The 27,872-nt window shown below is 37.4% G+C and overlaps 1 protein-coding gene and 1 long non-coding RNA gene across 2 annotated transcripts; one reads left to right on the top strand and one right to left on the bottom strand.

The window, feature by feature from the left end:
* Positions 1-24,873, top strand: e (nonribosomal peptide synthetase ebony). Its single transcript, XM_033474429.2, has 13 exons — positions 1-520; positions 9,329-9,461; positions 10,708-10,983; positions 12,279-12,434; positions 13,576-13,802; positions 14,014-14,076; positions 14,821-15,031; positions 15,828-15,995; positions 18,989-19,185; positions 19,294-19,489; positions 20,840-21,200; positions 21,889-22,336; positions 23,801-24,873. The coding sequence occupies exons 2-13, from the start codon at positions 9,329-9,331 to the stop codon at positions 23,939-23,941; spliced, it is 2,577 nt and encodes an 858-aa protein (XP_033330320.1). The 5' UTR covers positions 1-520; the 3' UTR covers positions 23,942-24,873.
* A 1,143-nt stretch (positions 24,874-26,016) lies between these two features.
* On the bottom strand, positions 26,017-27,245 carry LOC117222623 (uncharacterized). Its single transcript, XR_004490735.2, has 2 exons — positions 26,932-27,245; positions 26,017-26,736 (listed from the first exon to the last, which is right to left on the bottom strand). It is a non-coding gene; the product is annotated as an uncharacterized LOC117222623 (long non-coding RNA).
* Positions 27,246-27,872: the final 627 nt, after the last annotated feature.

Raw genomic sequence — 27,872 nt, 5'->3', positions numbered from 1 at the left:
GGAGGAGACATTCTCACCGAGTAATCTGGCCGGTGATGACCAGCCGGTAAGGTCATCGAGTTGCGTCCCCGAGCAACAACGAGGCTACGCCAGCCTACAGGACCTGGGCCTTGTTCGAAACCGTCGAAAATCCTTCCACGATCTCAAACCGATACTAAATCATCGAGATTAAAACGTTCGATAGATTCCACGGCTCGAACCAACACGTCAACGCGAAACACTGGAAGTGCGAAGCGAACGGTGAAGTGGAAATTTGTTTGAAAGTATTCGAAATCGAGGAGGATATCGAGGAGAGTGCGATCGGATTCGACGGAGGAGAAAGGCTGAGAGGATTCTGGACGGGAAAAAAAGAACTTTTGTGCTCGCGGGAAACACGTGCGGACGAGTGAAAGTTATCCCAGAATTGAACGCGGCACCTGGACCAGTGCACGATATCGTGGATTCGTTTCTTCCTGGGGCCATTCTTAGGACCAGTACACGCCGACAAGCAGTCCGGACCTGTTGGATACACGCTTCAGAGGTGAGTGAACGTGCCCCGAATTCGCTGTTAACACTAGAAAGACTGAAACTTAGTGTAGACCTATATTGCCCAAAAGCAGTCAAAATGACTGCATTGTGAAAGAATAACTAATGTGTAAAGAAATTTGTTTAAAATTAATTTTTAATATTTTTTTATATTATTTACATTTATATAACAGGTTATTAGTAAATATTAACAATAAAAAAAATTTAAGATACGAATAACATAAAGATAAGTATAACAAGTACTATGTTAGCTTATTGAGCAACTGCAACTTATCTAGTATACGCCCAAATCGACAATTTATCATGTACTTGTATGTTATCATGTAACGGTAATCGAAAAAAATGAAAAATGTTATTTCAATACAGAGCCGAACTGGTCATATAAGAAATTTACTCAATTCAATAATAAGAGTCATTTGATTATTTTAAATTTCCCAAGCAGTCAAAACGACTGCTTTTGAGCAATATAGGTATAACATATATATACCGGAAATAAAGGAGGGGGGGAGGTAACTACAATTATTAATAAACGCATTTACATGTTGTACAAGAAGTCACAAAATTCTAAGAAATTGTATCATTATATACATAATTTTTTTTCTAATTGAAATTAAAAAGCAGTAAAAAAAAAATGACTTCCTTGAGCAATCTAGTGTTAAATCGATGCTAGACCGCGGGCTTAGCTGTTCGGCTGGATGTGCCAACGCCGCCTCGTAAATATCGAACCGATGTGGTTTCGTGCCGAGAGTTGTTTTCTGTTCCGTTAGAAAGTGTTTGATGAACAACTTCGCTTGGGAAATTGTTCGGCCGATATATTAGGTTGGAAACTATGAAACGAACGTTTTTGTTTAGTCTGTGTTCAGCTGCGACTGTGTTCATTGTAATGCGCGCTCGATATTTTTATTTATAAATTTTAAAGGTATTCTTCTTACTCATTTCGTAAAATTTGTTGTATCCCATTTTTATTTTATTTTTCTCCGAATCCATAGATGGAAACGAAACGCGATTTACATCGTTCACAACGCCCGTTTCATAGTTCCCAACCTACTACCACGTTCTCCTGGAACACGAACCGAAAGTTTCGAGTCATTTACGATATATCCTTTCAGAGATACGGTCGGTTGCTTCCGATGCGGTACGAAAAACCGGTGTTTCATGTGGGAAGATCGGTGAAAGGCGAAGGCTGTTGCGATAGTGGGCAATCCGATCGTTTAGAATAATATCTACAGTGGCCCGCAAAAGTGTTCGTACACCATTTAGAACGCAATAACTTTTTTAAAACTGGACCGGGTGACTTGAATTTCGTTTTTAAATGATAACGGGACCAGTCTATCGGACGATGACCAAAATGCTTTTTACAAATTTTGCTATTGCTTGGAATGACAAAAAAAAAGAATAAAATACTCGTTTTTTAACTATTTTATCTCAGCTTATAATGGAAATTTAAGAAATAATAACAAAACTTTTAAAAAAGGCATTTCGATCATCGTCTAGTAGACTAATCCCTGTATCATCTAAAAGAATTCAAGTCGTTTGGTTCAGTTTTAAAAAAGTTATTACATTTTAGAAGGTGTACGATCACTTTCGTGGGCCACTGTAGCTATTTTCTTGATCCCTCGAAGAACTTCTTAAAATCAGTGCGCAATAAGTTGCTTTGATAGTCTTATGTTTCGACTGTAGCAACGGTTGCGGCGATATTTTTTAATTTGCTAGTTTAGCTTTTTTCGGATTGCAAATTTTATGCGGACATTGAATGGACGAAATTTTGCCAGTGTACTATACGTGATGCAGAAAGTACAATGTAATGATCGCTGGATTGCGAAAATTACGATGTCGATAACATTACGTAATTGGAAACAACTATAATAATATAGGAATGACAAGAAGTAAGATTTTAAACGCAGGGAATGTTTCAACAAATTGCGTTCCGTTGGAATTCAAAAAAATTCACGTGTCTCGTTCCTCGCAGTACAGCGTTTGTTTATCATTTAAATTTCATGGAACAGCGAAACTGACGTCAGCTTTCCTTTCACCGTAATTGTCCACCGTCGATTAATTAATAGAATCTTGATTGAATTCAATGAATTTTAAGCCGTTGCGTCGTTGGCAACTGCTCTAGCAATTGGAATTTGTCGTTAGGTTTCAGGAAAATTGAAAGTAACCGTACGCATTGCTTCAGGAAAATAACAAGAATATTTGTCACGATTTTTAACAAGTCTCGTTGCAAGACATATCCGAGGAAAGTAATTTATTGATTGATTCTCGACGAATGCGCCTTTGAAACCTCGATCGGGAATGAAGAAATTAAGAAATTGTCGTTCGACTAAAATTGTCTATGAATATAATTGAGACTAGTCGGAGAACTATAGTCAATGACATCATTCAGCTGCAGTATCATGGAACTATTCTATTTAATCGAAGTCGATAGATTTCTAGAGAATTAGATTAATAGCTCCAGTTTATTGCTATCCTTTCTATTAATCACCGCTTTGTCATTGAGAATGCTTTGCCATTGAGACTGAGATTTCTAATGGCTGGTTAACGGTTTCATTGGCTTCCAACGGTTTTTTTTTTTAAATCGTCTAGCCACTAGAGACTTTCCTCTAACGGAACGCGAACTTTTCTTTGCGATGCTTGCATAATGGACGCTGTTACATAAGCACCTCACGCATTTGTATTTCATACCACCAATTTCCGTTTGAGCGCGCGGCACTGTTCCAAGTCGAAAGGCCCGTTCTCCACGACATTTTACCCGTTTTCCTCCAGCCTGCTAAATAACTCCACGGTTTTCAATGGTATTGCGAAAGTCGATCAAATATCGATTACAAAAGTGGTACGAGATTACCACTACGAGATTCGAACGAGATTTGCCTTCCTTTCGCGAGCATGTATGACGTCTTTCAACCATCTATCATCAATCAGTGTCTCATTTTAACATTCTTGAACGAGATTACTCTTCATCGATGAAATGTAATTAGAACTAGTGAAATATTAAAAGTTCATTCGATCGAAATTAATCATTTGCACTGGAATGTCGTCGATACGGCGACACTGTACAGGGTGTCTCATAATTATATTAACGTTGAACATGATTTCTGAGGTCATTTGAAGTAACTTTTCCCTTAGCGAAAATGAAACTCGCGGCTTTGTTTACGAATTATTGACGAAAAACAGTGACCAATGAGAGGCGAGCTCGGTTGGCGCAAAGCGGCCGAGGCAACAAGCGGTCGAAGCACAGTTTCGTTGATTGGCTCGGTCGCCTAGCGTTAGGCGAGCTCAATGTTAATTTTTGAGATCACTCTCACCCGTAGTATATTTTTGTATTTTTGTTTTTTGTTTGAAAACGGTAGTATATATTTTAATTTGACGCAAAATGTTGTTAAATTATATAATATATAATTATATATATATATATATTAATAATATAATAATAATAATAACAATAATATAATAATAATAACAATAACAATAATATAATAATAATAATAATATATATTAATAATATTAATAATATTATTATATATAATATATATATATATATATAATATAAATATAAATATATATATAAATTATATATAAACAATATTTTATATATGTATATATATTAAATCACTTAGACATTGCTATAATTTGGTTAATACAATAAAATTCTGAAAAACCACAGCAATACGTTTCTATTTTCGAAAAGTGGTCGAATTTCGGGTTGCTGTGAATTTCCCTGTCCTGGACCTACGTCTGTGTGTATATAATTGCTACGTCGATGCTAAGGTTCGACGGAGTCGATCAAGCGTGTGATGCGGCACGCGACGCGAATGCCGGGAAGACAACACAAAATGGTCTGTTTGAGTGTGAGTCAGGTAAGAAAAACCGCGGAGCTGTAAGGTAGATGACCAATCTCCGTCGAATTGCCTTCGAATCGTGGCAAGAAATTAGAAATAAAAAGAGTTAAGTAATCGTTTTTAGTCTGGCATTATTACGTACACATATTAATGTACACCGGCATGCTGTTTCTATAAAAACGAGCCGCGGAGCTCGAGGAATCGTTTTTGAGTACATATTATATCTGGCGAGAGTCCAACCGAAGAGTCCAATCCGGGAGAGTCCAACCATTTTTTGAAAAAAGTATTGTATTGTTATGGTTGCTATCTCGTTTTCTGCCCGCGACAGTTGCAGCACAAAATACAACGCCGCTCGAATTATCTCGAACGTGCACAGTTTGGCCTGTTTAGCGCGCTCGAATTAACTCGAGCGTACAAGTTAAGGGATTGATGTGAAAATAACGTGAATAAACTTACCTATCTGCCAATTACTGCTAGGAATATGTATTAGTGAAAAAAGCTTTCAGATCCGCCTAAAAGCGGCTAAAGCTTCAAAGCGCAATTTGCAAGATTAGGATACAGTTTCGCGTCGGATACAGACGACGTCGTCGTCTCGAGATTATTTACACTGGCCGGTCTCTCCCGGACTTAATCTATTGTAAGCAGACGTTGATGATACAATTGATTGTTTAGAGTTTAGATTAAGCGATCGTTACTTTGTTTGTTATCTTCGCGGCGCGTCGGCGACCAAAGAACGAGCGACAAGGCTTTGTTTATTACACGAAAAACGCCGTGACAAAGGGAGCGGTGCGCGAGACACACGGAAAGTCGCACTCGGATCAAGCGATAGAAAAATCGGTCGTTAGACGAAAAGAGAGTCGATTGGTCGTGATAAGGCAGTCAATAGTCGTCGTTACGGCGTCGAGACGTTGTATAGACGATCGAATGAACAACGTGTACGTGACCACTGCATTTCATTTCCACATCAACGTTCTCATATTATCTATCATTTAGTTCATTACAAAGTAGTTCACGCATGCCATTTAATTAGTGCAGACTTAAACGAGTCATTTCGACCGCTTAACAACACTTCGCTACTGTTACTCCATGAATATTGCTACGAATAATATGGACAGCGCCGCGTGTAGCACAGAAGAAATAATGTCATATCGTTTCTCGTGTCGCGCGAGTGTGCGGAGGATATCTGAAAAACCACATTTGACTCACGAGCCGCGACTCGGCCAGACTTGAATCGACGCGAGAGATTGCAAATTGCAACTAAATATGAATCGATGGAGATACCTACGGAAAGCATATCCACAGTAATAACTTGCAACTAGTTTCTTAAAAGTTTGTGGTAATTTCTGGGCATGCGTTGTGGAAATTTTTAATGGGCGTCTTGCTTTTCGCATAGCATGTGGGGGAATTCTTTTTGCTCTTAAAGAGTTGATGAAATTAGGTTAATGAACTACCATTTGCAGACTGCTTTGGAAATCGTTGCAAAGTGTGAATGCCTAGGTCGCAACTGAGTTGCTCATAATGGAACAATAATTATGTAGATAGCAATTATGTTGCAAGAATTGAAAGAGCTGATGTGAAGTAACCATAATCGCTGGACGGTGCTCCGCGAGTGTGTACTCAGGACACAGTATAACGAATACGCACAGAAATTTTTTACGGCCAAGTGAATGTACTGGTACCAGAGATTGTAAAGGAGATTCCACGATTGAAAGGCATTCGGCTGTGCCTGATGCATTTTTGCATACAAGAATTGCTAGATAACTTCGTCGGATGGACGATATCCCTTGGCATCAGCCTTTTACGATCCTAATTATTTTAGACTTCATTTCAGAAGTCTTCGTTACGTCAGCACCGATTGCATTAACTTTTATGAAAATTGAAATATTATTTCCAAACTCGACAAACGGACGAGCGGTCGACGCCCAATTCCGCTCATTGGCTCTCGCGCCAAATGATCTCGCCTCTGATTGGTCACTCTTTTTCGTTAATAACTCGTAAACGAAGCCGCGGATTGCATTTTCGCCGACGATAAAGTTACTTCGAATGACCTCATTTGATCCCTCATTTCCCGCTTGTACAATAATTTTGGGACACCCTGTAGACGCAGATCAGATAGAAATCGCTCCGATGCTCTTGTCAGATACTCACGAACTTCGTGTTATACATAATGATCACCGACAAGATAATAATTGCAGCTGAAATCTCTAAGTAAATTACGTCTGACAGAAAATACATCATCATACGTCTGATACTTCCACATCGCCGCGTTTAGACACGCGTCGCGTCGCGCAGCTTGAACTAACTTAATCTAAATCGTTGCCAACTCGCCGTGCAAATTATTATATTACGAGTGTGGCCGGGAAACTTTTACGGGAAGCGCGCCGATCACGAATTCATTGAAACCAATCCAGTTCCGAATCAAATTGACCGTGAAGAATGATCTAACTTTCCATTAGCCGGTGGAAAACCAGATCACCTTAGCGCTCTTTCTTTCCAGTCGAAGGATCTATCGATCTCTGCCGCACCGTTTTTCACAGCGATTACATTCTTGGTTAATGTGCTTTGTTTATCCGTTATGAAATCGAAGAGTTGCGCGCACGCATATCCTGATTATCCTAATATCCTGGCAGATTTCGTCGCGACCATAAGAGGCGCGTTGAAATGAGAATAACAGTTGAACAGCTTCGGCTCAGCCTGTATCGAATCGTTTAACAATTTTTAATAGCAAAATGAAAGCCTTGCTAGCTTTGAACAGTGAGGATACTCGTCTTGTGGGCCCCCAATTAGCTGTATTTGCAAATTACTTTTATTTCTCTAGACATTTATTTGCACAAGTTGACAGAAGAATTATATCTATATTAGGTTCTTATATTTTGCTGTCATTGGTCAGTGTTTTTCGTTAATAATTCGTAAACGAAGCCACGGGTTGCGTTTTCGCTAAGGGAGAAGTTACTTCACACGATCCCAGGAACTTCTCATTTCCGGTTTGCGAGACATTTTTGGGACACCCTGTATATGTAGTTTCTTGCTTGAGCGGTGGGGGTTTAAGAAATTCTAAGGATTAGTATGACATGGCGAGACAAAGGTTCAGTTATGATGCAGCAAGGACAAAGGTCGAGGATTAGTCAAGGGTGAAATCATGGTTTGCGAAAGGTATTGGTTTGTTCGATAAAAAGATAACGGACTAACGTTGGTATACGATATAACATTAACAATAATAAATGATGTAACAACAATAATATCAATAATAACAAGAAGAAGAAGAATAAATCTAATTAGTAGTAGAGAGTAGGATGTAAAACAACGACAAACATTATTATCTACCACAAAATAAAACTACTTTCAAATTATCTACCCATTTATTAAAAACACGCCTACGCAAATTAATTCGCATCATCAACCGTTCAGAAATCATTATTAAAAATAAAAGGAGTTTAATCCAGAACGAGTCTTGCTAAATTTTCCGATCGGAGAAGAACAATGACCCTCACATTTCATGGGGAAACTCTCCCGTCGTGTCGTGGCAACATAACAGTCGTATTTGTTTATATAAATCGCAGATTTGTCGTCTGTTCAAACGCAAATAATGGAAGACGCACTGTTAGAGAATATTCGGTCTCATTTTTAAATTTGATGCGAAAAGGAAATTGCTCGTGCGTTCTCGGAGTCATTTTCGAAAGGTTTTCAGCGCCATTTCGACGGCGCACATCGTTATAACGATTCTACCGTGGTCTAAAATACAGAGATAATGCTCGATGCCATGCGGAACGCATCAAATTCCGCGGTTTTTATTCGCCGAGCGGCGCGCGGCCCGGCGGCGGATTTCTCCATAGAAAACCCGCCATCAATCTTCCGTTAATTGAAGAAACATCGAGAAGTTATTCGCCGGTAGTAGCATCGAGCGTGTTTTATTCGCCGATTGGGATTTGAAAAGCCTCGTAAATCACACGGCGTTTCCAGTTCGACCTGTCAATCTCGATTCGTCGGTTACAATCCCGGCCGACGAGTCGGGGCTCGAATAAATTCGTAGCACAATGCTAATTGATGAGAATGAAACTGGGACATCGATTATTTAATATTATCGACACGACCGCGGTTGCTGCGCATCCATACTGACAATGGAAGCGCAACGCAATTTCTGTATCATCTTTTTGGATTTCCTTTCGACGATAAAAATGTGCTTCTTGCGTTTACAGAAATACAGTAATTACTCTCTAATTCGCGCTCAAATTGTGCACGAAAATGGGCAATTTGGGATGCAGGAGATACGATTATTCGAGCCTTGCGTCTTGTTTTTATAGTTGTTGGCAATCGGTAACTAGAAAAACGAGCCGCAAATAATTGTATCTCCTCTTCTCAAATTGTCCATTTTGAAACGAATTTTCAGACGAACTTGTAAAACAAATATATTTAGATGAACGGTTTTGTAATAAGTAAACATTTTGATTTTTGCAAACATTCACAGCTAAAAAGAAACAAATGATAACATATCGCTAGCTTTAAGCAGTGAATTTTGTTACTAATTAGTAGTTACTCATGTATATTATTTTATGAATTTGTGAGAATTTAGATAATTTAAGAATTAAACTATTAAAGAAAAAAGACAATTTCTATTCGACTCCTGTCTCTTTTAATCGATGCAAAAGATTTTTATTTTGTATAAAGATTCGCAGACTATTCATTAGACGACGGAGTTTTACGCAAAATAAAACTGTTCTTGATCAATTTCAACGAGCAGGAGTTAATCTTGTGCATAAAATGCATAACGTCCGCTTGCTATGCTTCGAAAGTGACCTATATTTTTTAATAATCGTTCAAGCATTTCATCACTGATCGATGAAAAGTGAACGTAGTATGGGCAAATCGATGGTAAAAGATGAACAGCAGGATGAGAAACGAGGCATGATGATGATGAGAAAATGTATCTAGAATTTCATTAATGATTGAATATTTTTTATCGACAGATGGGTAGCATTTTGCAACAGTCGGTATTAAAAGGCCGGCAGACCGACAGCATCAAGGAGAAGGATTTGCTTCATAAATTATTCAAAGAAACGGCGGCAAATTATTCCAATCGTCTGGCGATCTACCACGAAGGTACTGTTATTGGTGGTATTAGGGGGGGAGGGGGTGCAACATTCAACATAAATAAAAGTATTCCTAACGCAAAAACCTAGAAAGTGAAGAAATCAATTAACATTAATTATACATTAGACACTGTTTTAATGATAGCTAGCACACCGCTGCATTCTCATTTTTTTCCCTTTTCTTTCTACGTTTTTTCTAACCCCAGGAATTAAATTACAAAGTTAAATCGCGGAATGTATACGTAATAGAATCAGCTTTATAGCAAGTCTCGATGAGGCTGACTGATTCTACTGCCATGGTCTTTATGGTGTCTAGCATTCTATTGCAATTTTTACGATATTTCTCATATGATATTTCTCTTATGTCTCATTGTTTGAGATTTGCATCAAATCTCTTCAATACTAAATTTTGCAAATTCTTATGAATAATTTATTTTCCTTGGCACTAAGCGATTCTAGCGCGAGCAGGCTTCACGATTAAACTCCAACTATGGCAATTTTAAGGAGAGTTTTCTGATCTAGACATTTAGGAAAATCGATGCTTCTTCATTGTATTTCAATAACATTGTTTATTTTCAAATATATACTTTATTGTATTTATTTAATAATTATTCAATTATTAACAGTAACATATTTAAAACACGTATACATATTTCCATATAACCAGCAAGATAGGAACTATCGTCCCTGCCGCAATTATCAATAAAACTTGATTCCTTCTAATTTTCTTTTCTAGTATGCCAAGACGAAGAAAAAGCTACAAAAAAATCTTGATTTTCAAATACCGTCGTTTTGTTGAACAATGAGACATTTTATTCATCCGTTTATTCATCCAAACGCTAGGTACACATGTACTTTTGAAAATGTCACCTGATCTCTTTGTTTCTGATTAGCGGAACAACTGGGCTTATATCAGTGAGGAAAACAGTGACAGTAATTCTCCCTAATTGACGTTCAGATAGTAAACAAAAATGGACAATCCGAGCGTAAAGGTTACTTTATCTGAGCGTCAATTGCGAAGAATTTGCTGTATCTGCAAACGGAACTTGTTTAAAAAAAAAAAAAGTGACTCAGACAATTTCTAATATATTTTCATTTAAAACAAATATACATATATTTTCTTGTTAAAAGAAAATCCCATAGAAGACCTAAAAACTGCACTCCTCTTCGATGTTAATTTTGTTAACACAAATTTTAAAGCATACACAGAGTTCCGCTTATGTTTGCGTTCTCACAATCGATTTGTTCCATCGCAGACGATCATGGAAAGGAATACACGATATCATACGGGGAGCTGAGCGAGCTGACAAACGGAATCGCTAGGGTTCTCCGAAAGTTCGCGAAACCAGAGAGCTCGTCGCAGTCGCTGGTAGCGGTATGCATGAAGCCCTCCCATCGGCTGCCGACAGTGCTGCTGGCCATCGTCAAAGCTGGAATGGCATACTTGCCGCTGGACGTGGAATTCCCAATGACCAGGATCAAACACGTTCTGCAAGAAGCCAGGCCCCTAATGGTGTTGACAGAGGAAGGAGGTAAAACGTCACCTTCTCGCTCTTCTTCTTCTTCTCGTCCAATTCATTCGACGATTTATGAACCGCGCAACATCTACAAATCGTGCTTAACAGGATTTATGGCTTATAAATCACTTTATTTCCGTTTCTTTTTATCGGCCAAGGAAACTTTACCATTTCATGGACCGCCGTGTTTTCGCCTTTAGAAAATGTCAACAATCTTGTAGAAAGTTTTGCATTCGCGATAGTCTGACCTAGTCTAAACATATTCTACGTAGAACCTTCAATTTAAAACTGTGGTGAAGCACCTGTTTTCAGTCGAATAAATGTGCAGCTTTGCGAAGGTAGAATGAATATATCGTAGTTCGTCTGACGAGGAGGAGTTATTAGGCGCCCGCCTCCGATTGCTTTGATTTTTGGGTATGTTACAGAGGACCAAAAAATAAGGGATGCGTATTTTTCTATATTAGCTCAATTTCATAGTTAGGGGGAGAAACCACCCCTCGAAGTTTATAAGATGGAATACGAAAAATCTCTTGAAGTTAGTTGAAGGATTATTATCAAATTTTTGTTATAAACTTAATTTGTGGCGTATCCGAGTGAGTGAATGCTGTTCTTGTTGTTAGTCATCCTTGACTACCCCTAATCGTTTCAATGCGTATGTAAAAAACATGAAACCTGCAAGGAGTTCGTATAAAAACTTCAAAAAATCTTAGATTTTATTCTAACAAGTTATCGCACGATGAAGAATTAATGGATATAATATATGCACAATATTATGATCTTCCGCCCTTAGCGAGGGGTGGCAAAATCTGCTGCAAAAGTCTCTAGACGTTCACTGTATCTTTCGATCTGTACTCATTTTCAAACTCAAGCGCGGCAAAAATGTTCAGAGATCGTTTAAAACATCGAACGAAGCCTTGAGAGTCTGTGAGAAAATGAAGTAGCACCTTTAATTAATTCGCGTGTCTGCTGCAATATAAAGAAGGTCCTAGAACTTCAAAGGACCGCCTAGAACCAGTCGGACAACGATAAGCTAAATACGGTGTTCTGCGGCCGTCCTTCGTTGCCATAAAAATGCCGCTGGTCTGATTTGAAGTCGATGATAGAAACTTCACCGGTTAACGATTGCCCGATGAATAACTTCCTACTCGTATATCCTGCCTCGTTGACGAGGCCCGTTAGCCCCAGTTAGTTGTCCAGCAGACACATCAAAATTCTAGATTCTTTAATCGGTGCCGCCGTGAATCATTCTGCCGGGAAGTGAACGCGACGGGGACTGTCGTCAGCAATCCATTTGAATTAAAATTTTCCAGCGGACCAATCTATCTACGATGGAACAATGACGATGACCTATGAGGAACTGTCCGAGAGAGCTCGGCAAGAGGAGAAGGACGATCTGGATCACCCGGAGAACCCCGAGCAACTCGCGATCGTCCTTTACACTTCCGGTAGCACGGGCACGCCGAAAGGTACGGCGGAATGTCACTTTTCTCTATGTTCGCGTCCCTTTTCACCGATAGACACTTTTTATTCCGGATCTCCGAGACCACGGCGTGACCTGATATCGAAAAGACGTTCATCTCCGAAAATGCAAATTGAATATGACATTCGTTTTTTCGTACAAAATACAGTAAATTCTTCCTAATTTACGCTCAAATTGTACACAAAAATGGACAATTTGGGCAGAGTAGGTACGATTATTCGAGCCTTGCGACTCGTTTTTATAGTTGTTGACAATCGGTAACTATAAAAACGGGTCGCAAGGCTCGAATAATCGTACCTCCTCTTCCCTGTTTCCAAGCTGAACGTCAATTAGGGAGAATTTACTGTAAATAGAATGTTTAGGAGGCTACCTTTGGGCCATCCTCTTTTTATTACCATTCTCCTAGGATGTCCTCTAAAAATTAAACATTTATTTGGATGGTATATATCTATTTCTCTTTTCTAGAAATTCAGTCAGTTACGTTACTCTAAGATCTCCGCGCGAATTACCATTTCCATAGGATATTCTATAAAAATCAAGAGTTTTCTAAAAGAAATAAAAATTACCATTTTCCTAGGATAACCTATACAAAAATTAAACATTTATTTGGATGGTATATATTTATTTCTTCTCTAGAAATTCGTCAATTATATTACTATAAGATCTCCACGCGAATTACCATTTCCATAGGATATTCTATAAAAATCAAGAGTTTTCTAAAAGAAATAAAAATTACCATTTTCCTAGGATATCCTATACAAAAATTAAACATTTATTTGGATGGTATATATTTATTTCTTCTCTAGAAATTCTTCAATTATATTACTATAAGATCTCCACGCGAATTACCATTTCCATAGGTTATTCTATGAAAATCAAGAATTCTCTGAAAGATATAAAAATGCTGTTCATTCTTTTTTTATTTCATTTTTTACAATTTCAAGCTTACCTTTTACTTCAATTGATTAAACCATCCTATTCAGTCCTCTATTAAAAGTTTGCCAGTTTTCTATTTACTGTCGGATCTCTCTCTCTCTCTCTCTCTCTCTCTCTCTCTCTTTGCACGAGTTACGATTTGCATGGGTTATTTGGATGGAAGAGTGAGAATCGTTTTTGACTGTTTACAGGAGTGCTTCTGCCACACGCGACAGTGCTAAACCGGCTGCGATGGCAGTGGCGGGAACTGCCTTATGCATCGGACGAGTGGCAGTGCGTGTTCAAGACGTCCTTGACCTTCGTCGACAGTTTATCGGAGATCTGGGGTCCCCTGCTTCAAGGTCGAACCCTCGTCGTTGTCTCGAAGCACGTTACCAGGGACCCGGAGAGATTCGTACAAGTGTTGGAAAAGCACAAGGTTAGCCAATGAATATTGTATAGCGATTTCTGCAAACGGTTGCGAATTGTTCATCCTTCGATTGCACTTACTTTACGATCTGCGTGAAATGTAATTAAATAAAAGTATGGTTTTCCTTTTAATGATTTGAAGAATAGTGAAAGAATGTTCCAACATAATGTTGGAACATTTTCCACAGAAATGCACAAAATTAAAGTTGAAATTATTTTAGATTCAACGACTCGTGCTGGTGCCATCACTCCTGCATTCGATGCTCATGTACCTGAGTCTACGCGTAAGCATTTCACATTTATTATGCTTGATAAATTTTCCCACAGCAGTGTTTCCCTTCGATTGGTTTTTTCTTTTTTGTTGTTGCCAGTTTCTAATTGCACGGGATTACTATTAGGGATTACTATTAGCACATGCTTGTAGCAGCGTAGTGTAGTAAATAGTGTACACAAGAAGGCACCGGATATCACAGATACACTAATTGTATCTTAGATTTTCTTTGTCGCCTGATCAAAATTTAACTTCAGAGAAACTACAATTGATTCGTGAAATAATTTCCCGTTCCAATTTATAATTGCACGGGATTCAGTGAAGCGTTTCGAAGTGAAGAGAACTGTTTCTCATTCGCCAAGAAATGTAACACTAATTACATGTCCCTAGATTTTTTCAATTAACGTTATTTACAAGCGGCGTGACATTACTGCCAGCTTCTGTAAAATGTGGTATATTTATGTTGCTCGCTTCAATGTCTTCGTCAATTTGGCAAATAACATATTCGTATCTACACAAGTGGATATAGTGTATACACATATATACACTTGTATTCACAAGTGGATACGTCCAGGTGGACGACCCGACGCGACGGTTCGAAGGAAATGGAAAAGTTTCGAACATTTTCATATGTTTGCCCAAAATATTGATTTACGACTCGTTGGCCAGTTTCGCGATCAAAATTCGACAGAGACGCGAATAACATAGTAAACGGAACACGTGGCAGTCGTTTAATAAAAATCTCGACATGCTTCAGGACAAGGAGAACGTGCTGCGCTCATTGAAGCTTTGGGTTTGCTCCGGCGAAACATTGCCGGTTTCGTTGGCCGATCAATTCTTCGCCACGTTTGGCAACGGCGATAAGGTCCTGGCGAACTTTTACGGGAGCACAGAGATCATGGGTGATGTCACTTACTATCTTATGGATAGTAGGAACCAGCTGCAATCGACCGACAAAGTTCCTATTGGTGAGTGCAGATACACAACAATTTATGCTAGCTAGACCAACTGTTCTCTGCAAAACTATTGCTCAATTCTATCCTATTTGTTTCAATTAAATTAAAGGAAGGGGAGACTGATCAACTAATTTTCAAATATTTTTATGTACTATCAGTGATTTATGTACTATCAACTAATTTTCAAATATTTTTATGTACTATCAGTGAAGGGACTCTAAAGCGACCATCATTTTTTTGTTTAAAGGACAGTATTATTTTATTTTCAAAGAAATTACGGAATGATTTATCTAATATCTAAAAGAGAGAAATTAATTAGTAGACTACATAACTATATAATTAATTAGTAGTTAAACCACATACGAAGTAAAAGTTGCCTATGTCAATTGCAAGAAACATAAATTAGTTCTACTTTAAATTACACTTTTGTTACTATCTTTTTACATTATAAATGTTCCACTTTCTTTGATAATTGTAACAAATTGAAAATAACGTAACAATATCCGTAAATTCTTCTAATCTCGTTACAGTTTTGTATTTGACTTGTCCACCTTTCTCGTAAGCACATAAAATCCGCGATCTATTAGTGAGTCATTAAGAATCCAGTTAGAATCGATACATTTTTCCGACGAATTAATTGCATACATACATGCATCGTAACTAAAGCTTGATGCTGATAATGACTTAATTTTCGAAAGTGAGGTAAAATGTGAAATCTCGTTGGATAGCAAGATTACGGGCGCTTAAATAAACGAAGCGTTATAAATAGTCCGCCGCACAGTTTAATCCCGCGTGCATTTAATCACAGGGAAGCCGCTAGATAATTGCATTGTCTATATCGTGGATAAGGAAATGCGGCTGGTCCCGCAAGGTGAAGTTGGAGAGCTAATAGTAGCTGGAAGAAACCTCGCTGCGGGATATCTTCGCGACAACGACTCCCGCAAGTTCCAGGAAAACCCTCATGCCATCGATCCAGGTACTAATATCACTAGAGACTATAATCTTGCACGTTACAATCTCCCAACGGTACCTGCTATAGCGGTAAGTGTAGAGAGAATAGGACGGAAGTACAAGTAGTGTACACAAGAAAGCGTGTACACTAGATGACACTATGTTATGAGATACTATTTCACAGATATTAACACGTTCCGTGCCGAGCTTTTTTTACTCGAATCTTCACACTTTGATATTTTACTAAAACTTGATGTATTACGTGCAATTATTCATTCTCGTACACATAACAACGTAACAAAAACTTATCAACGCCCATTCTTGCGGTGGAAATTGATTCTTCGGTTCTAAATTTCTTGTAAACAATTTGTTCAGTTCACTAAGTAAACATGCAAGCGTGTACCATCGATGGTACACGTGGCACGGAACGTGTTAATTATATCTTGGATTTTTTTTGTCGCCTGATCAAGATTTAACTTCAGAGAAACTTCAATCGGTTCTAGTGTTTCTAATTGTTCAAGAAACGTAACACTTACTATATGTCCCTAGATGTTTGTCATGTTTCAATTAACATTATTTACACGCGGCGTGACACTGAAAACAGTCCCAAAACAGTCCCCGAGTACTTTTGCCTAACATCGAGACAAATTCGTTGACGAAGATTCCAAAGCAATTTTGCCAGACGTGAATTATTCTTAAATCAAGAGAAGCAACCATCCCTCTCTTATTAACCTCATATTAAACATCAAGATCACATTATAATCTCGCTTCAGAAGAATCTCTTTTCTACCAGCAAGTTAAAGAGTGAAAGTTGAACTAATGAAAAGTTGAATGGAAAGTTGACTAAAAGTTGACTATTCCAAAGCAATATTGCCAGACGTGAATTATTCTTAAATCAAGAGAAGGAACCATCCCTCTCTTATTAACCTCATATTAAACATCAAGATCACATTATAATCTCGCTTCAGAAGAATTTCTTTTCCACCAGCAAGTTAAAGAATGAAAGTTGAACTAATGAAAAGTTGAATGGAAAGTTGACTAAAAGTTGACTATTCCAAAGCAATATTGCCAGACGTGAATTATTCTTAAATCAAGAGAAGGAACCATCCTTCTCTTATTAACCTCATATTAAACATCAAAATCACACACACACATTATAATCTCGCTTCAGAAGAATCTCTTTTCCACCAGCAAGTTAAAGAATGAAAGTTGAGCTAATGAAAAGTTGAATGGAAAGTTGACTAAAAGTTGACTATTCCAAAGCAATATTGCCAGACGTGAATTATTCTTAAATCAAGAGAAGGAACCATCCTTCTCTTATTAACCTCATATTAAACATCAAAATCACACACACACATACACATTATAATCTCGCTTCAGAAGAATCTCTTTTCCACCAACAAGTTAAAAAATGAAAGTTGAACTAATAAAAAGTTGAATAGAAAGTTGTCTAGCAAATGCAGAGTAGCTATCAAGAAGATCGTAAGATAAAAAGTTAACTTAAAATTCTGCCGATAATGATTTCCTCTGCCAAAACCGTTCCTACAATCAATGGTAATTATCAAAAATCCCTAATATCGGTGATTTTAAACTTCCGAATTCTGATGTAAAAATGTGTTTGTTTGAAATGAAGAAAAGGACGAGAACGGTCCGACAGAAATTAAAAGTGCCGAAATCTTGCCTCCATCGTTTACGAAAATAAAAAAGTGACGAATGTATGCAGATGTCCGAGAATCGATCTGCAAAAAGATAGAAAGACATACCACTGTCCGCACACGTGACAGATAAGGTGTTAATGGAAAGGCTCTTAGGGACGAGACGCTTGATAGATCAATTGCTATGCTACGGCCGACGGGACGTATAAGGAAACCTGTCCTTTCCATTTTCCACCAGCTTTATGTTTCACTGTTCGAAATCATTCCGGAACGAAGGAAATGCTCGGAACTGGTACTGCGATATTTGTCGCCTTGACTGGGTTTCGCCATCGTGATTTATCGTTGAAGTTGCCGGCTCTGTTTTAATCCTGCTTCGGTGTTTCTTCTGATACATTTCTTCGCAACGCTTGAAATATTGCATCTTCGACTAATTACGAAATCTAAATCGAAGGATCTTTATCGCATTTTTTCCCACCATTCTTTGAATATCTTTCGAATCTCCTCGTCGATGCGTATACTAGTTTTTTTTACCTATTTTATCCTGATCTTTCTGACCTGTCTTTCACAGCCGACACACAGCTGCTGAAGTGGTACTTTCTATTACGATTCATCATTCGGAAAAGCTGAAGATCTATGTTAGAAATTACGTTCTGCGTAAAATAGATATGCTTGGAATATTCTTTTGATTGACAATTCTCACAATGAATCATATTCGAAGTGAAATCTTTCCAAATTTTCTCAATGAATCCGGATAAAGAAACCTCCACAGAAATTATGGAAATTGCTTCATCGACACACATGTAAAATTGCTATTGCTGCTGAGACATTTATCCAGAAATCTTCAACTATGCATGATAGATTTTTAAAATCTTGTGCAATTTCAAAGAAAGTGTTCTTTCAGCTATACAGGATGTCCCATAATTATGGTAACACAAGGAAAAGGGTGATTCCTGAGGTCATTTGAAGTAACTTTTTCCTTAGCGAAAATGCAATCCGCGGCTTTGTCTACGAGTTATTAATGAAAAACAGTGACCAATGGGAGGCGAGCTCGGCTGGCACGAGGCAGCCGAGCCAATGAACGGAACTGCACTTCGACCGCTCGTTGACTAGGCCGCCACGCCGAGGCAGCCGAGCTCGCCTCTCATTGGTCACTGTTTTTCATTAAGAACTCGTAAACAAAACCGCGGATTGCATTTTCGATAAGGAAAAAATTCCTTCAAATGACCTCAGGAATCATCCCTTTCCGCATGTTAACATAATTATGGAACATCCTGTATACATTAAATGTGCTGTGTATTTAGAAATAATGAATAACTCAAGGTTTGCTAGAATGACTTAAATTTTGCTTGTATTGGTTAAGTAGAATACTCACGGATCTACCGCACAGGCGACTACGCCAGGATATCGAAAGGAGTTGTAACGTACGAAGGACGCGTAGACTCGCAGATAAAGGTCCGAGGACACCGGGTAGATCTCACGGAAGTAGAAAAAGCAGTTTCCAGAGCGCCGGGAGTTGAAAATGTAGTCGTTCTTTGTTACAAGCCCGGAGAATTGTCACAGGTAGGCTAAGATCTAGAAACTCGCAGGCGCGAATCGAATGTAGATCAATGTTCTACTCGATTATGTATTCAGATCATGAATGAAAATTTCCATATATCACTGTTCCAGACTCTACTCGCGTTCGTTACCATCGTGAACGGCACTTCTACTTGCGCCGAGAAAGTCGAATCTTTCCTACAAGCCACATTGCCTGTGTACATGTTGCCGCAAATTTTCATTCTGGATAATATACCGTTGTTGACGAATGGGAAGACCGATCGACAGACTTTGCTGAAGCAGTACGAAACCTCGAATCTGTGTAGCGGTAAGTAACAACACTACTAAATGAAACACGAATAGAAATCACAGAGGTTCATGATCTCCAAAAGAAAAAAAGAAAGTTAGTCTCGGATGTCCAAATTTCTTCAAATACTATTTAAACAAATTCACACATATGTTGTATATGTATGTGTATACAGTGGGTAGAAAAGATATCGGCTCGTCTTTTAAAACGATATAACTTTTTAAAAATTATACCACCCCAAATCACTTGAATTGTTGAGAGACTAGTGTTACAAGTCAATGACTAAAGTACATTTTTTTCAATTTTGCTATCACTTGGAGTGACAAAATAAAATTAAAAATTTACATCTTTGCAACGTTTTTACCTTGAGCCTGCAAACGAAAATGTAAAAAATCAGTTTTGTAAATCTTGGTAATTTAGATGCATGAAAGCATCATCGAAATCGGTTGATGTTGTCAAAGATCACGAAAATCGCAGTCTTGTCACGACTTTTGACATTTTCAATCTAAAACTGCAAAGAAATCTATAGATTTTTAGATCTTTCAATGCCTGCAGCTTGACTCCGTGTTAACCGATTTCGATCATACTTTCAGCATGCGTACAAGTTACCGCCATTTCAAAAATGAATTTTTTAAATTTTGGTTATAGACTCGGATGAAAAGGTCTTTTATTTTTTTTTGCTGTAATTCAACTCTAAGCTATACCATCTTGTCAAGAAGACCTCTAGAATGTAATCAAAACAGAATGTGACTATAAACTAAAAAATAATACTAAATAATAAACTAAATAATATATATATTATAATACTTAATAATATATATATATATTATTTAGTGTTATTTTTTAGTTTAGTATTATAATATATATATATATATAGTTTAGTGTTTTATATATATATAGTTATGTTTAGTTTATAGTCATTAATTTATTATTTAGTATTATATTATTTAGTGTTATAGTCACTAGTTTATTGTTTAGTATTATAATATATATATATTATAATACTAAACTAAAAAATAACACTAAATAATATATATATATATATATATTATTAAGTATTATATTATTTAGTGTTATAGTCATTAGTTTATTATTTAGTATTATAATATATATATATATATATATATATATATATATAGTGTTATTTTTTAGTTTAGTATTATAATATATATATATATTATAATACTAAATAATAAACTAATGACTATAACACTAAATAATATAATACTAAATAATAAATTAATGACTATAAACTAAACAATCATGTGACTATCTTCGTCTATTTTTCTCGAATTCGAATTTCGTTGGAAACTTCGCGTGCGAACAGACCAAACTGTACATGGTATGACTGTTCCGATCCGTTATGCGCAGATAATGACGAGTACCTGAACTGCGACTACGTCGGCATAGCGGAGAAGGATCTCGAGAAAGCCAAGGTCCTGTTCCCAACGGTAGCGTCGGTGATAGGCCGCAGTGGGCGTGCGAACGTGACGCTCGATGCAAATTTCTACGAGCTTGGCGGCAACTCCTTGAATTCGATCTACACGGTGACGAAGTTGAGGGATCAAGGCTACGAGATCGGCATCACGGAATTCATCACGGCGAAGAGCCTCGCGGAAGTGATCGACCGGATGAGAATCAGCACAGATGACGAGCCGGTAGAAAAGAATCTCAGCGAAGACCAACACTACTATGAAATGCTCGATGACTCGCATAGAGAGGACGCCATCGAGTACGTATCTTAGCGTATTTCCTGCACGAATCTTCTCGGAATCGTGTTGATTAGAATGTACATTTCGGGACAAGTCCACTTTTCTTTTATTAGAATGTGCAAATGTATACAGAATAGAAACATATGAGCCGTTTATTTTGAAAGTGGCATAAGTCACTTTTTCAAAAAAATCGAGTCAATGGTAACACTAATTACAATTGAACGGTATCTTTTCATTTAAAAAATAAAAAAAAAGGTGACTTATGTCACTTTCAAAATAAATGGCTCATATGCCTCATTAACCGAAAGGATTAACTTCCCCTGTTCATTGTTACCTGAAGTAACTCCCAAATCTGCGAAAATCCATTTTTCTGGTTTCTGCACGATAATCCATGAAAATAGAAGTTTGCACAAAGATTTGCAGATTAGCGAATTATAATCAATGGATTTGGTGAACGAAAGATAAAATGGAACTGAAGAGAACGTTAAATTTGGAAACTTTCGAAGACTTTTGTCCATTTTACAAAGCTCTACAGTTTAATCATAATTTATAGAACACGCATTACGTATTTGCAAGACTTGCGACACTTCTCTGTTAAAATTCTCCGCAATTTTCACGAAGAAGCATCGCTGGCGAAAAAGTGTCGAGAGTGTTCCGATTGCTATGAAAATCGCATAGTGCTGGAACAGGATCAATTGTCTGTTACAGGATCATTACGGAAAGCTTCTACAGCAAAGCGGACCTCGAGCAATGGCTAATTACAGAAATATCGAGGGACGACTACCGCGAATTGATGGAACGTTTATGGGTACCATTGGTCGAGAAGAATCTCAGCTTCGTCGTGAAGTCGAACAATGGCAGAACGATCGGCGTGGGCCTGAACTTCGATCTTTGGGACGAACCGGAAGTGATACTCGACTCGAAGCTGACGGTGGTGTTCGACTTCCTCGAGTATCTGGAGGCGCCGATCCGGGAGCATAAACTGCCGAAGGGAAAGGGCCAGATCATCCATAATTTCATGATGACGACGCACAGTGATTTGAACGCAGCGGAAAATGTGATCGTGATGAGAGAAATGGAGGAGTATTGCTTGCAGCTGGCCAAGAGGAAGGAGTACGCTGGCATCTTCACCACCAACACTAGTCCTTTGACGCAGGTGATTATCACTGTATATATCAAATATTAACCCTTTGCACTCGAAGTTTTTTTTGAGTCATATTACCAGCAACTCGAAGCCATTTTAGTGAAAAGATCATATTCACATGTAAGTTCATGATATAAGCATTAAAAGAAAAGTCATCGTTGTATGTTATTATTTTCTTAATTGTTTATGGATACAAACGTCATTTGTCACCAACAGCGAAACATCCTATAACTAATTTTTACGATTTGTTTTTGTTCGTATGTTAAAAACTGAAAATTATTTGCATTGTCTCCGTAGCGGAGCCCTCGAGTTTGAAGACAAATTTTAAATGGCTCCGCTCCGGAGCCCTCGAGTGCAAAGGGTTAATATATATATATTTATTTATTTATTATATATATTATATATTGATACATATTATATATCAAATTTCTTTCGAACATTTCTACAGAATTTTTCAAACTAAATAACTTATAAATCCTCATGGATATTTTAAATTTGAAAATGGGGAACTAAGAATGTTATACCGAACATCGTATTTATCTATATAATCGGTAAAAACTGTGTAGAATTCGCAACGAGAACACCAGAATGTCGAAAGAACGATAATCGTATTTCATCTTGTTCGTTAGAATTTGTCAGAGTAAAGTGGAACTATTCTAAGGATTCAAAATTGTATGTTAAGAGTTTTCTATAGTACTTATTATCGTTTACGACGGCTATAATGAAGCTATAACGAGAACATTACACAAACCGAGTTGCCAATTTCGCTCAATCAGTTCTGTAGCGTGAATTGCCAATTTCGCTCAACCAGTTCAACCAGTTCTGTAAACATTCGATCAGCGGCAACTAACACGAATTTCTTAAGTAAAATATCACGGGTGGTTGTAGGAGTAATCTAACTTCGGAATCCCTTTCGAAATTGCCGGCGTGGAAATCTGTCAACTGATACGCTCTTCTTCTCCGCGTTTCCAATTAATTCTGAAACATTTTCACCTAGACAGAAACCTATACAGGGTGTCCCGAAAATGTCTCGCGATCCGGAAATGGGAGGCTCCCGAGGTCATTTGAAGCAACTCTTTCCTTCGCGAAATTTTTCTCCGAGGCTTCGTTTACGAGTTATTAACGAAAAACACTGACCAATAAGAGGCGAGCTCGGCTGGCGCGCGGCGGCCCAGCCAACGAGTGCGCGGAGCCCAGTTCCGCTCATTGGCTCGGCCGTCTCTCGCCAAATGATCTCGCCTCTGATTGGTCACTGTTTTTCGTTAATAACTCGTAAACGAAGCCGCGGATTGTATTTTCGCTAAGGACAAAGTTGCTTCAAATGACCTCGAGACATTTTTGGGACACCCTATATAAATTTCTGAGAACGTCGACATTTTTGCAAAAAAAAAAGAAATGGAGAACTTTCAAGATCAGAGATTGCTAAGAGGGCCATCGATATTTTAACGTGTTGAACGTGGTGTTTGTGTGTTGCAGCAACTCGGAATCGACGTGTTTGGGTACGAAACGATGCTGACCTATCAAGTGAACAAATACATTGCGCCCGACTCTACGAAGCCCTTCGGAGAAGCGCCGGATAGTCAACTGGCAATTTGCTCGTTGAAAATGATCAACTAACGTTCATTGAAATGGACCGGAAGCCGTGTGTGCATCACTCACGAGAACGCAATCTGTCCTGGTCTTTCATAGCGGATAAGTAGACTGCGGATTTTATGTATTTATGATAAAAATAAATAAGAGTAAGTGCTGTTTGAAACAGTAGCAAAATTTCAATAATTTAAGAATGCCAATATAAGTTTTTTAACTTGTTAAAGTTATTAAGGAATGATAGAAATTTCTGTTTATTACAACAGATACATAAAATTATTATTTTGCATAAAGATCCGCAGTTTGCTGATAAATTATACGTAGCGTCTACGTAATACACACTGTATAGATAATTTATTATAATAATATTAGCTCATCTCCTAAGCGATGCAGGTTTCATAATTCTCATCGAGGAAATGCAAAAACACAAGTATTATTGTTCTATGCATTTCCCCTTACATTTTACAAAATATAAAACTATATTAGCATTATCTATGAGATGAGCTGATACATGATTGTGACGTTGCATAAGAAGTAGAATCGCAGCAAGTTGATCTTGCTGAATGATTCTATGCGTTTCGTTCTGATCGTTGTCCTTCACGATTGCCGCATTGTATTCTATTAATGTATTTAAGAGAAAGAACTGTAAATATTTTTGTACATAATTATTGTCTACGATGGACCGTTTTTGCCTCTTCTCGGTCGTGGCAGCTCGATCTCTTCAACGTTTAAGAAGGTTCGATTGTTCTCGACAACTCGTGATTCGAAAGTACAAGGTATACACAAATTAATAGATTAGGCTAGATAAGTTAATTATATCGCAAACGGTGTGATCGTTGAGTTATTTAATAGTTAATGCGACGTTTGGTAATTACTTTTAATCTACCGACGCGAGTTGGCGGCTGAGCCGGTTACTAAACAGATTGCTGTAAATTTTAAATAAATTACTCATTAGACATTAATTTGGTATCTTTTTATCGTACATCGACAAACTTATACATCCCGAAGAATTAAATCCCAAAGATAACGTTTCAAGGATAACAATCACCATTTTTTTAAATAATTAAGTACGTTTCTCCAGCTTTAATTTGAGCCATCGAATGTTTAAAAATTCTTAGAAGAACATATTCTAAAATTTATTCGAAATAATCCATCGAAATATAATGATCTTTCATCAAATCATTGTTTGACTTTCATTGATTTTTCTGAATCTAAGATGTGTTTCATCAGCTTGAGAATAGTTACTATGTTTTCTAAGAGATGTTTCTGTACATTGTTTTTATTCACTTTATTACATAAATAAAATGAATAATAATTTGATAATTGTTGAAATAATTGTTGTGCTGAAAGATAAAATAATGTCGATCTCTTATAGAAATAGTAATTTGTTCTTCATAGTTCCAAACTAATCCTTTTGCAAATTACAAACAAATCAAATTCATTCTATCATTGATTAAATCGATCCTGTTATGAATCTTGTTCTTCTAGCTGTTTTCTCAAACTATTCTGGTGAAAAAGAAATCCAATGTAAATTTTTTATTCTGAAATTATTAATTATTAGTTTTCTGAAACTACTAGACTTTCTGGAACTTCTGGAATTTCTGGAACAATAATAGCCAACAGCAACGGAAACAGCAACTTGGTTAACAGTCGATCATTTAATAACATAAGGCGGACATCTACCTGACAAAAGAAGATCCCCCAGAGTTGACGCACACTTTTTAATGAGGTTTGGTACAATAATAGAACTTAGAAGCTGAATCCAATGATACCCGGATTTTGGGATAGACAGCATATAAATTTTAGGATAATTAATGTTAAAGTTGCTAATAAAAGACCAGGAAGATGCACTTGATTACGTATCAAAACACCATGTGGAAGGAAGTGGCGGGTGACTCAAAGGTCACAATCAGGTAGCCCCCCCCCCCCCTTATCGACTGCTTGGAACGACTGAAAATTCTGGAACTTCTGGACTTTCTAGAAATTCTGAAACCTCTGGAACTCGTGGACTTTCTGCAACTTCTGGAACTTCTAGACTTTCTGGAACTTATGGAACTTATGGACTTTCTGGAACAAGAATGGCCAACAGCAACAGAAACAGCAGCTTGGTTAACAGTCGATCATTTAATAACATAAGGCGGACATCCACTTGACAAAAGAAGATCCCCCAGAGTTGACGCACACTTTTTAATGAGATTTGGTACAATAATAGAACTTAGAAGCTGATTCCAATGATATCCGGATTTTGAAATAGACAGTATATAAATTTTAGGATAATTAATGTTAAAGTTGCTAATAAAAGGCCAGCAGAAAGATGCACTTGATTACATATTGAAATAACGTGCGAAAGTAAGTGGCGGATGATTCAAAGGTCGCAATCAGGTAGCCCTCCCTTATTGGCCCCTTGGAACGACTGGGACTTTCTGGAACTTCTGGACCTCCTGGAACATCTGGAACTTCAGGACCTTCTGAAACTTCTGGAACTTCTGATACTTCAACGCGATTTTTGATTTTCTATACCCAATATAGATTTGATTTGAACCCAATTTGATCAAAAGATACAAACATATCCAATTTACAAGTGGCCAGTGTCTCTTTAGATGTAAGCACTAAAATTTGTGCATTTCGTTTTGATCGTGTACATATGGATATATTTAAGCTGATTGGTGAGTTAGAAACTGTGTCTTTGCAACATAATCGATTTCCGCCTCAATCGTGATGAAGATGGAGTTGAATGTGCGACAGCATCTATTAATTTGTTTGCAATACCTTCATGTTTGTAATATAGAGTATAGACATATTTATGTAAATATGTGTACCAAAATCTATAATAAAAAATTATTTCCTGAGCACCTTTACCAAAATTAATCATGTAATCTGTTAAGATGTGTATACATATAGCGAGTCGTAGAAGTGTACTTAAAAAAGAATTTAACATCTTCATTAAAACAATATCATGAACGTTCAGAGCCTATTTAAATAAATTTGAATAGTTTTACGTTACATTGGTCATTACTCACAACGCACTTGAAGTTTAATATTCACAATAATTTATTTATGACAGTTTTTCCAACTTTGTGTAACACTATAATTAATTTTATTTATTAATCTTATTTACGCGATACACATAATAAAGCTTCTGATATAATAATAATTTATGGAATTTTTATAAATGAACTCCGGTTTCTACATATTAATTCCCGCTAGAAAATTCATCAGTAAGGTTTTTCTAGCGGGCCATGCCTTAGACGCGAGGTTATGTACATATGCATTGAGACAGATCGGTTACATGAGGGAAAAGAGAATCCATCTGGCGGCGAATGCCGAAGGTAGCTCCGACAGTTGGCATTCCCTACTGGATGGTATCCATCTGATAGTGAGCACAGGAAGCATCTCCGGAGACATCTTTCGTTGTGAAACCACATTTCACGATTAACATCGATATGTGCAACTTTGAATGCTTTTGAGTTCACGGTAGAGTTTCTAAATATTTCGTGAATCTAATCATAATGTAATTGAGGGTCAGATACCGATCTAAAGTAAATGATAATAATATGTAATCCGATTAAAGTAATTTTCTTTTTTTTGTTATCCTTTATCTTCCAGTATAAGTGAATTAGATTTTACTTGTTCACAAAAAAGCGCATTTCGATGTGATTATAGTGGCTACAAATAAAATACGACAGAGACAGAGCATTTTCGGAGACTGCTCTGAAATATGCTGCAGAGTGGCATCATCCAATCCCATGTGTAAGATCTCTCTTCCACCACTCTGCAGCACATTTCGGACCAGTTTCCAAAAATGCTCTGTCTCAAGAAGCACCATTATCGCACGAACAACAATAAATAAACTTTTTTTGTATGATACAAATGCAGGAGAATCATCTGAGTATCTAATGCAACACCTACAACGAACAGATTTTTTACTATTTTTATTAATATGAAGAACACATTTATGGAT

Source organism: Megalopta genalis, chromosome 1, assembly GCF_051020955.1.
Source record: "Megalopta genalis isolate 19385.01 chromosome 1, iyMegGena1_principal, whole genome shotgun sequence".
NCBI classification, from domain to species: Eukaryota; Metazoa; Arthropoda; class Insecta; order Hymenoptera; family Halictidae; genus Megalopta; species Megalopta genalis.
The sequence above is the reverse complement of the archived record's forward strand: the minus strand, read 5'-3'. Positions and strand labels throughout refer to the sequence as shown.